The 12,106-nt window shown below is 38.6% G+C and overlaps 1 protein-coding gene across 1 annotated transcript; it reads left to right on the top strand.

Annotated features, from left to right (window-relative positions):
• The first annotated feature begins 2,181 nt into the window (after positions 1-2,181).
• On the top strand, positions 2,182-8,927 carry LOC141587089 (calcium-dependent protein kinase 13). The gene is made up of 7 exons (XM_074408509.1): positions 2,182-3,044; positions 5,842-5,985; positions 6,184-6,336; positions 6,779-6,894; positions 6,973-7,140; positions 7,883-8,113; positions 8,191-8,927. Exons 1-7 carry the CDS (start codon positions 2,405-2,407, stop codon positions 8,347-8,349), a joined length of 1,611 nt encoding a protein of 536 aa, XP_074264610.1. The 5' UTR covers positions 2,182-2,404; the 3' UTR covers positions 8,350-8,927.
• Positions 8,928-12,106: the final 3,179 nt, after the last annotated feature.

The raw sequence follows: 12,106 nt of genomic DNA, 5'->3' as shown, positions 1-12,106 counted from the left end.
AAAATCAAAGTGACAGCAGAATAACATCACAATAACAGCGGAGTAACAATAACAGCACAATAATACGGGGAAGAAAAAAAAAAAAATCAAAGACGCAAAAAAAATCAAAGTGACAGCAGAATAACACCACAATAACACGTGGTAAAAAAAAAGAGAAAAAAAAAATCAAAGTAAAAAAAAAAAAAGCACAATAACAGCATAATAACGCGAGGTAAAAAAAATTTCAAGTAAAAAAACAAATCTGGTACAAAAAGAAAAAGAAAAAAAAGGTAACATAATGAGAAAATTAAAGAAAAACATAAGAGAAAAAAAAAATCAAAGTGGTAAAAAAAAGCACAATAACAGCATAATAACACGAGGTAAAAAAACAGGAAAAAAAAATAAAAGTAACATTAGAAAAAAAAAAAGTAAATGACATTGTTTTTATATGATATGTAAGATTAGATCTTGGCCATTCATCTCTAATGTAATCTAATGGTTGAGATTTCCCTAACTCACAACTCACCATAAGAACCAACTCACCAAATCGAATCTCTCTCTCTCTATATATATATAAACTATAAAAACTATAAAACTGTGCGAAAACATAAAACTTACGAAGAAGATAGATGAATCCAAGAAGTAGGATCAATCTAAGCACGAAAGATGATGAAGGAGGAGGAAAGAGGCACACGAAAACCCTAAAAGAGGGGTAGGGCGTGCGGCACCAAGAGAGAGAAAAGAAGGAAGAGATTAAGTTTAGGGTTTTGAGAATTATGAGGAAAGAAAAGCAAGGGTTTGGTTTCCCCTCATATTTATAGAGAAGCTAATGGATTTATTCTAGGTTTAGGCCCAAAACTCACCCATCTACACCAAGAAACACGTGAGACCTAAGGAAGGAGCGGGTTTCACCGTTTTCGAGCCCAACGAGCCCAAAAGACAAGAGACGGATATTTTCCCGGAAAATAAAATATGAAATATGGGAAAATAAAATTAAAGAATTATATTATGGAAATTAGGGGTGTTACACAGTCTCTATTTTCGGAGATTTTTTCAGTCCTTGGCTTTCTAGGTTTTAGTTCTATTGGAAATATAGATAATAGCGCCTTGGTCGTTCCTTATATGGTGAAGATGCGGAATATCGTAATGGATCGTTATATGGTATTACATATGTTGTCGATTTGTTGGTTGCACTCAATTTGGTCAGATGAAATCGTCTCTCGTCAAGGCTCAAGATTCAATGATCCTCTTGTGAAAAGCTGTTTGCGGTGATATGATAGAGGATGTGCGTTGGAGCAATTCAAGTTTACAAATATTTCTTTGAACGAGATTTTATTTTATTTGGTTCTAGTCGAGTTGTATCCGGTTAAATTTGACATATGTTGTAGATGTCGTATTACTATTTATTAACGAATTGGTCCTTTCTTTATAAAAAAAAAGGTTTTCTAATTAAGGGTTCACACTTGTTAAGTACAATGCGCGGGTATTTATATTGCTATAGAAAGAGTGGAGCGGAGTCCATAAAAATCCGGATTAGTAGTTTTACCCGATCGGGTAGGGGCCGTCCCCACGAGTGGCTACGTTCTCGATAATCGTCTCGATCGGGTAGCTTTGTTTCTACGCTCCTTTTGCCTCGATATGCTCTCCTTCTCGCTAGAGACCAATCTTACCGGATAAAGAAGGATGGTAGGATGTCCATAGGGGATAATTATCACCCTTTCAAGTGGCCGGATCTCGCTTCATTCTACTCGGTTTCTCTCTTCCTTTCGCTTCTATCATTCTCCATGCTTTAAGTCATGCATTCCTCCTTTTAGTCACTTGAAATGCGGTGGAAAATAGTTCCAAATGATAATTTACCTACAAAATCGATAATAAAGCACATATAGTAGCAAAGAGGAAGGAAATAGCAACGAAAACCGCTCGAAAAAGGGTGATAAGCGAATGAAATGGGGTAAATAAGGAGCTAAAAGTGGCGTAAATATAGACCACATCGGTTGGATTGTACCCCCGTTTGAGATGCATATGATGTCGATTATGCCGGTATGTTGTAATTGGCTTTTGTTCAGGCTACTCGATCGTGAGATTCTCAATCAAAAATTATGCTTGCTCGAGCGATCACGTGCCCTAATGCTTGCTCGAGCGTACCTTCTTAGACGTTGTTGCTCGTTGCTACATATGCTAATCGATCGAGCACTTGCCCCTAATACTTTTCGGCTAATTTTATCAAATAAAGCCTTCGTAAATAAATTCTCTACCGACACCATTTCAAACAAAAATACGTATTTTATGCACCGAAATAAAACTGAAATACGTACAACACTACAACATAGTATTTGGATTATTGGTTACATACACCTTAAAATTCAAGAATGTGACTTTAGGGTTAGGGTTCTCCCCCACAATTTCAAAAAAAATCCCCAAATCAATGGGGAATTGCTGCAGATCTCCGGCTTCAATTGCTCGGGAAGACGTCAAATCGTCTAACAAATCAAACCACAACAAAAACAACAAAAACCCTAAAAAACCTAAAAACCAAATCGACTTCTCAAAATCAATAACCGTATTACCCGACGTACGCAATCACTCCATTGACGACAAGTACCTTGTTGATAAGGAGCTTGGTAGGGGTGAATTCGGCATAACCTACCTATGCATCGACAAGGCCACGCGCGAGCTCCTCGCGTGCAAATCAATCTCCAAGCGTAAGCTTCGTACGGCAGTCGACGTTGATGACGTAAGGCGTGAGGTGGCTATTATGAAGCACTTGCCGAAATGTTCGAGTATTGTGACGTTGAAGGAGGCGTGCGAGGATGAGAGTGGCGTTCATTTGGTTATGGAGTTGTGCGAAGGCGGCGAGCTCTTTGATCGCATTGTTGCGCGTGGGCATTACACGGAACGTGCTGCTGCGGCCGTCATGAAGACCATTCTTGAGGTTGTGGTTATGTGTCATAAGCATGGGGTTATTCATCGCGATTTGAAGCCGGAGAATTTCTTGTTTGCTAATAAGAAGGAGAATTCACCTTTAAAGGCTATTGATTTTGGATTGTCTATTTTCTTTCAGCCAGGTACATTGTCGATTTTCAGGATAGTTAGGTGCTACATTGTACTTTTCTAAGCTCTCCCCGTCATTTGTGTACGGATTTTATCTTAGTAATGACCCTCCACTTTCAATCTAGCCCACTTTTGGTCCGAAAACAATAGCCAGAGTAATCCCTCCATCGAACCTTGATCATTAGTGTCAAAAGTAAAGGTAAACAAATGATATGGCCGATCAATTTATGTTAGTTTTAGGTTAGTTTCTGTACATGTAAACATTGGGCAAGGATCCTCCCCATTTCCTAAATGAAATGGAGAGTCCATTTCTCTAATAGGTTCAATTTAAAACATTATTTCTCGCCATGTTATCATCCATTAATTGAAATTGCAGTCGTTAGATTGTTTTCAAGACGGAAGCTAAACTGTTAAAAAGGAAATGGAGAGAATCGAAATTGGTATTCTGGTCAGTGTCTTAGTGTTTTGGTTTCTTTCTGAGTGTAGTATGATCATTTAATTTAATTAGTCTTTGTACTAGGTTGGATTCGGGATTCCCCTGTGGTAAGATGGGAACGTGTGGACTTTGTCATTGAAATATAATACTCCCTCCGTCCCGGTCAATTGTTGTCCTTTCGTTTTGGCACAAAGACCAAGGAATGGGAAATGAGTCAGTTACTAAATGACAAGTGGAACAAATTGAGTGTTAATGATCAAATTGTTCATCAAGTTCATTCTTAAAATAGAAAGGACAACAATTCATTGAGACACCCTAATATGGAAAAGGACAACAAATGACCGGGACAGAGGGAGTACTAGGTTTCTAGGCTTCAGAATGGCAAGTGTTATAATCAAGGAGTACTTATGTGGTAGGTAAAGTTATACGCTGTTGCTAATCGCTTAACTGCTTAAGAGTTGGTTTTACGTTGTTTAATTTGCGAGAGAAAATAAAAGGGTAAGTATGTGAAATTGCATGCCTTCACCTACTTAAACCATCAGATTGGCAGCATTTGCACTAACTTAAACTTGGATCGTTTGCTGAATACTTTCTTGGAAGAGCACTTTCAGTTAAATTTTTCTTTCCGTTTTCCCTTTGGGATCGAAACTTTATCCCTTTAGTTTATGACACCTGTCTTTCCATTTTCAACGAGCAAGATTTTTCTACTCCCTATGTCCCGGCAGGTAGTGTATGTTTGCATTTTTTATTATTCTGTAAAAACGTCTATGCAAGTGGGCTAGAGAGTCGCACATTCATTCTCCATGTCAGAAAACATGACTAAATGGAATGCATAAATTATATGCAAAGACTGCTATAAGTTATAACTATAATCTATTTCTTAAGTAGATCTATTTTTTTGTAATAAAAATATCTATCTTAAAAGCTCCAACAGTGCATAGCTGCATAATGTTTTACGATGTATACTCTAGAAATGTCAACTATGCTTTTTTTGTCATCATAGTCGTATCTTTGTCCATAATATTTGATATTTGTGTTTGCATTTCATATCACTGAAACTAGCAAGCTGTTAGTTATCTTTCATTCATTTGTTTGGCAAATAGTTACTCCCTCCAACCAACTTTGTTCCTCCCATATTCCTGATTTGGACTTTCTTTTTGTTCCTCCTATTTGATCCTTTCCTTTGTGGCAAATATTAAGGTAATAACACACCAAATTATCTCCCCTAAGCTATACATATTACCAAAACAATGTTAATTTGTCATTCTAATGCTTATAATGACACTAACCCAAACTCTTCATAACCCCCACCCTCGCCTCCAGCACACCCTCTACATCCATCTTTGCCTCCATTACACCCCTACCCCCACCCTTGCCCTGCACACCATCACGAACGCAGCCGCCACCTGACCTCCCCCACAGTCCCACACCCCTACCTATTCCCATTGCCTCTCCTGCTCCCTCTTCACAGAACCAAAGACTCGCTGGCAACCTCAACTGTCATCCCCCGGCCGGCGAAGAACCACTACTAGCTCCGTCCATCTACTCTTTCCACCCGTGTTTGACTTCCTTGCTACCGAAAAGCCAACCTTTTCCCTCTGCCAATCGGACCTCAAGACCCAGATGTACAAGGAAACAAAGATTAATTTTGAAAATTAGCACCACTTTCGCGTGCACCGACCTCGCACGCTTCTGATTGTGGTCATCATCGTCTTTGTCATGGTGGTTGCTGCTATATTGTCGGTGCTGGTGTGGTTGTATGGCCTGGATGACCACCAGTGTGTGTGGTCCAGAAGGTTGGTCTGTTGAGTGTTGGTGGAAGTGTGGTGGTCGCTTTGTGGGAGTGTGGTTCTCAGATGACGGGTGGTGAGAAGGCCAGTGGTGATAGTAGGTGTTTAGGCTGGAAGAGTGGGTGAGGTAATTAACTTGAGCAAATTATGTTTTGGGTTAATGACTAGCAACTTGCAAAGTTGCATGCTTGATGAATTAAGTGTCTTATTTCTTAAGAACCGTGCCAAAATGAAATGGGTAGAATACTAGGGAACAGTGGGAGTATATATTTTGTTTATACGCCATATATGAAAAGAGAGGCATGGTGCTAATTGATCATTATCTGTCCAAAGTTGCCAAATATGCACCAATTGACATTCCTGCATCTTGAAGTATACTTTATCTTGCTCGTTGAAAATGATTATTGACCATATCCTTAGTTCCTTACTGAAGAATCATATCCTTCTATATAGACTTTTGTTATAATTTTCTTTCTCCTATGATCTGATGATTCTCAAATGAATCTCAACGTGCTCTATAAGTTCTGAACTTTTGTCATAAGTGAATTCTTTTTTGTATGTTTTCTCAACAATGTCAATTCTCAGGTGAACGGTTCTCAGAAATTGTGGGGAGTCCATATTATATGGCTCCAGAAGTGCTCAAGCGGAACTATGGACCAGAAATTGATATATGGAGTGCAGGTGTTATTCTATATATATTGTTGTGTGGAGTTCCACCCTTTTGGGCAGGTAATTGATTTATTTCTCTAATCACCAAAAATCAAATGGAATGTTATTGCAGTTGTGCTTTGCATGTCGGCACTTTGTTATCCCTTACTCTTGTGAATAACTGTGAACATTTATCATGTGGCTATGTTTTGTCTACCTATGTTAGACATCTCATTGAAGTATAACCCTTTGAATCTATTTGCATGAACATTTTTTCAGAATCTGAGCAAGGTGTGGCACAGGCTATTTTGCGTGGCCTAATTGATTTCAAGCGAGATCCATGGCCTAATATTTCAGATTGTGCAAAGAGTTTGGTTAGACAAATGCTTGAGCCTGACCCCAAAAAAAGATTAACAGCAAAACAAGTACTCGGTAATTTCTCAAATAGAGCTACCCACATTAGTCCCATGTGCTTTTATCATTGCTTATTTTAAATTTGAGTAGCATATTGATTGGTGGCTGTATTTGACTTAGTTTTTATTTTATCGTGTGTGGCTGGACCCACTATCATGCTCTGAATCTCTGATGCTTTTATAATTGACTAATATGATGTTTGTGGTTGGTTGTTACCACTATTGGTTGGTTTAAAACATTATAAAAAAAATGCAAGGAAACTAATATATAAGTAAATATGTTTTCGTAACCGATTTAGAAATTTTCAGGTAGTAAGGTTTATTAATGATTTGGATTTTGACTCAATACTAGTTTAGGTAAATGGCATAGTTAAAAGATGTTGTTTCTTGGGCTTTTAATTCATTAGTCAGATGTGTGTGTTTGGCTAATGTGAGTACATTGTTGTTTAAATGAATTGCAGAGCATTCCTGGTTACAAAATGCTAAAAAGGCTCCAAATGTTCCTCTTGGAGATGTTGTGAAATCAAGACTTAAGCAGTTTGCCATGATGAACAGATTCAAGAGGAAAGCTCTGAGGGTTGGTTTTCTGGTTCCTGACTTTCTTGGGGTTTCTTATAGTATCGTTTGTGTTATTGACAGGTAGTCTGACATGTAGGTCATTGCTGAGTTTTTATCTAACCAAGAAGTCGAAGATATCAAAGAACTGTTCAAGAGAATAGACGTAGATGATGATGGAATTGTTTCCATTGAAGAACTGAAAGCTGGACTTCTTAAATTCGGATCTATGCTTGAAGAGTCTGAAGTGCAGATGCTTATTGAAGCTGTGAGGCACCAACCTTTTGTTTTGCTTGCATATAGATGATCTCATTCATGTTCAAGTTATGATTGAATCTTGTGTTAGTTACTTAGTTCCTTTTATTAGGGCTCAGGTGGGAGTTGTTTATTGGTTAGATGATAGATAGTGCATGGCCATTTGATTACTGCTTTTCACTTGACGTTATGCATACTAATTTGTTGATGATTGAGATTTGATTCATTGCTTCTGTTTCTTTCTCCTCAATAGAGTTTAGGGTATGGCAAGCCTCGCTGCTTAAACTCAACTTCATGAGACTTTAACCATGACAGCTGTATTGAGAATTTTCTTGTTATTTTTAATTTCTCTAAAAACATTTTGTGATTGCACATTTGCGCCTCTATTTGTTAAAGCAATAGCGAAGTTGGTAGGGCTTTACCACCTACATTTGATTTTTAGTCAGTGAGAAAATGTGTTATGATGTTCTTAATCACGTTTTATCAATTGCATATGCAATACTGTGAGGCAGTGAGCCTGTCTAGCATTAGTGAACCATGAAATCATCTGCTTACCTCACAATCAACATGATCGCAAAAATATGAAATTTTTTTCTCTTAAACTGTGCTTCTTTGAAGAGTGAAGTCTGTAATAACAAATAACAAATTGTGCTAGAAGTAGTTGTTATTATCTACTGTCCCACCATTTATTCTCTCTACGCCGTCTATTTACAATTCAGGGGACTAGTCTTTTTTATTATTCTTATTGCAATCAGGTTGACACGTACGGAAAAGGAACACTGGACTATGGAGAATTTGTTGCAGTTTCGCTTCATTTACACAAAATGGCCAATGATGAACACCTTCAAAAAGCCTTCTCCTACTTTGATAAGGATTCCAATGGCTATATTGAACCAGAGGAGCTACAGAATGCCCTGATGGAAGATGGGCTGGATGATTGTGTTAATGTTGCTAATGACATTTTCCAGGAGGTGGACACAGACAAGGTAAGTGATATCGACTTTGTCAATCTTCTTTTGTAGTGCTGCTAATGGATACCTAAATTGAAATCCATACTCTTCAGGACGGGAAAATTAGCTACGACGAGTTTGTTGCAATGATGAAAACTGGAACCGATTGGAGAAAAGCTTCTCGACATTATTCAAGAGGACGGTTTAATAATCTCAGCTTGAAGCTTATGAAGGATGGTTCTTTGAATTTAGGTGCTGAGGTAGCAGTTTAGGTTTGTGTTTGACCCAATGTTACATGGCTTGGTGTTCAATTCGGTTCGGTTCATGAAATGGGGTTGAGCTCATTGAACGCAACCTACCCAAATTGGGCTCAAATATGAGCAACTCCTATGAACTCTTCTCCAACAACAAAGATAGCCAGGAACAGGAAACTGAGGTTTGACCTCCTGTTGAATGAACCGGTGTTCATTTGCATATATGCATTTATGCAGACTCGATTTTGTTAATCGTGTCATTGATTTAGGATCTACTTATTGGATTTAGTTTATGTATTCTTGCTAGGAAGGTCAGTCGAGAAGTATGATGGTAAAATGTGGTCTTGTGAAATACTAGTGTAAAGACTGTGTGCCTCGTTGGCCTGCCTGATGAATGTATGATTCTGTTATTAGCATTGTGTAAAATCTTTTGGGCGAGGATTTCGTCCTCTATGATTTCATTTGTTGTAGTCTCGTGCTTCTTATAGACAACCCTTGGTTATTTTGTTCTGAGAGGCATATAGACATTGAGTATTGTTCGAAAATTACATCAGTCATTTGTAAAATGTTTGTAAAATTCTACATTTGGTGTTCAAGTGCCCTGTATGAAGATTGAGGAAATACTAGTGATATTCACAAGTATGATTATACTCTTGCCTACTTTTAGCGTTCACATTTTCGATAGTGATGTATGGCGATAGATTTTCTCCATGAGTGATAATAGGCAAAAAGCTGGACCTCTTCGACAGTTCTGATCACAAACAATCAAACTTCCGACAGTTTTGCTTTGGCTATTTGTTAAAAGGTTTACGTTTTTTCTTTTTTTTTTTTTTAGGAAAGAAAACCAGGTTGATCCTCAGGGTAGGACCAACATATCGGGAGGTAAGTTGAAGCCACCGACTATCAAACCACCTCGAAAGAGTTGGACATGAATGTCCAATAGAAGCCATGAAGTCAGCAACCTTGTTGGCTTCACGAAAGCAATGTTTAATTATCACTTTATCGAAAAAATGAAATTTCCCAAGGAATTTGCCAAGTACCTCGAACTGAGTTAATAACACATAAATTATCACCTTCCACAAATAACTTTGGGATTACCAATCGTTGGTTGACGCAGTGGTAGCATGGGGCTGCGCTTGGTAGGGAGGTCTGCGGATCGATCCTCCACAACTGCGATTGGGAGGGGTTTAAATACCGTAATCCTTGGACACGCCCCGAAATCCGAATTAGTCGGCCCAATGTGGTTCGGATTACCGGATGGTTTAGACCAAAAAAAAAACAAATAACTTTGGGATTTCTAAGTATTTAGCTGCTAAAATACCTTCTTTTAGAGCGAGAGCTTCTGCAATAAGGATACTATTGGATCCGCACTTTTTTGCTCCTAACAAAACAACTTTACCATTGTGATCTCTTATAGAATATCCTAAAGCAGCTTTATTACCTTCTATTCTCGATCCGTCAAAGTTTAGCTTTAGAAAACCGATTCTAGGTTTTTCCCACCAAATTTCTTCCTTACTAGAGTTGTTTCTAGCTGACTCTTCTATCTCAGAATTGTTGAGATCCTTAAATCTAGTCACATTTCAGGTCTTAGTGCTATTATTACATAAAGTAATAGTTAAAAGGTTTACGTTAAAAGGGCTAATTTTGATGCTCTTCGTCTAATAAGGTTGTTGTGATACCTAGATAATGTGATCTTGTTGGAAATTTAGTTGGACTTTACTTTAAATTTAATTGGAATACTATCGGCTTACAATGATTTATACTAGTTGGGTTGAGAACTTGAGATCTTATGAGAATTTGCCCTTCTAATAAGAATCATGAGGACCCATATTTGAAAAGAATTGTACATAGCATTGCTTCATTGCTTGGTTGATCTCAAATCAAGTTTTAATGCTTAAAGAGAAGTTATTCAGATTCCAGGTCTCAATTGATGATGTTTGCTGTATTTGTGCTCTTGATGCTGAAAGTCATTTACATCTCTTCTAGGATTGCATTTAGAGTCGGTGGATATATAGTAGCATTCTTTGTGAGGCTATTGATATAGGTACTGACTAACTTGACTACAAATGATTAGAAGAATACGGTGGGCGGGTTCGTAAAGCAGTGCACATTACACTCTTCTTTGTTCGCTTGGTACCTGATCTGGAATCAAAGGAATGAGACACGACTATTTCTTAGGGTGTTAAGCCCGGATGTGGTGGATGCTCGAGCTTTGCTTACTGTCCAAAATAGGTTAAGAGTTAGTTGTCCAAAGTTTATTACTACTAAGGATTAAACTTTGGTTGTCTAGAGTGCGTTTAATGTAAAATATGCACTAACATATTTTTTTTTGTTTTTTTTTGGCAGCTATAAATAAAGAGTTCTTATACAGACGACATTTGACTCATTTGGTCAAATGCACTTATTTTACTAAAACGATAAACTAAAACAACAACGTAAAAATAACGACATCGGGTATCATAAGTGTGTTGATGACGGACGGATGGCTGGAAACGGGAATCAACTTCAACATCCACGACATACTTGAAGTGACGATCACATATGGCCAAAAGATCGAACAACTCTTTACGCATCTTAATGAACTGAGCTTTGGAGAAATACCTGCAACAATACACAAAAATGTGTCTCGTAGATTCATCCCATTGGTTGTGATACATATTATCTAGAAACCAACGAGACCCTTGACCCATCGAGAAAGACCAAAGTGCACTTATGCCACGAGGACGTAGAAAAAAAGGCGGAATGTAGACCAGGAAAGCCTACCTCCAGAGGAGATAAAACTCCTACACTTTGGAAAACAGTCCCTACGGACAAGAAACTCGTAACCCAGAAAAGTGAGTAAGATAGGAAGCAACAAGAAAGGCCACTTATTCAGCTCCCAAACCAAAATCATCTCAATAGGACAGCAGGAGATGGACACAACACACACCGGATGTAAGGTTACTAACGTCTTTATTAACCAGTTACTAAATATGGCACCCTTAGAGCACAGAGAGACCACAACAACTAGGAAGATAAAGCTAGAAAACATTTTTATTTGGGAGAACACTAAGCAAGGTAAACAAAAATTAAGCATCTACTAGAGGCGGAAACCACCGCATCCTTCTTAACCAACAACACTGCCAGAGTCTCAATTCATCCCTTACCAGGCATAACTCGAACAGGAAGAACCATCACCATGACCTCACACCAACCTAAGAACGCGACAGATTCACAAACATAATCCAAAAAACGCAAAAGACCAGCAAGCGTTAAGGAACCAACAAAGGACACCTATTTCACCAAAGGAATCCTCCCAGGACCACCGCCTTACATGCAAAAGACTAACCAAGCGACACGGACACAAGAGACACTCAGGACAAAGGACCGATAGGTGGGAGGAATGGGAGGGATCACCAATCGGTCTCAAACCGACCCGACATCGACAAAGACAACAAGAAACAATCCCACACCAACCACACAAAACCGATCGAAATCAAACACGTCGGAAACAAAATCCGACAGAAAACAAAGATCCGATCGAAACCCGAACAAGGGCAACCAACCCTAAAACACGTCAAGAAACTAAACGAGAATCCGACTGACCGATTAAACATCTTAGCAACCGATTGACAGCCGGACACACAAGATACATAGTGGGGGTGGGGGAAAACGGGATCGCCTTTGAGTTTCATGCAAGAGATTCGGTGACAGGACGAGGAATCAAAGGGATAGGAACCCCGTGGTTGAAGCGGTAACCACCGAAACAGTCGGACTACAGAGATCCGCTAAAAAG

Source organism: Silene latifolia, chromosome 6 (assembly GCF_048544455.1).
Source record: "Silene latifolia isolate original U9 population chromosome 6, ASM4854445v1, whole genome shotgun sequence".
Taxonomy (NCBI): Eukaryota; Viridiplantae; Streptophyta; class Magnoliopsida; order Caryophyllales; family Caryophyllaceae; genus Silene; species Silene latifolia.
The sequence above is the reverse complement of the archived record's forward strand: the minus strand, read 5'-3'. Positions and strand labels throughout refer to the sequence as shown.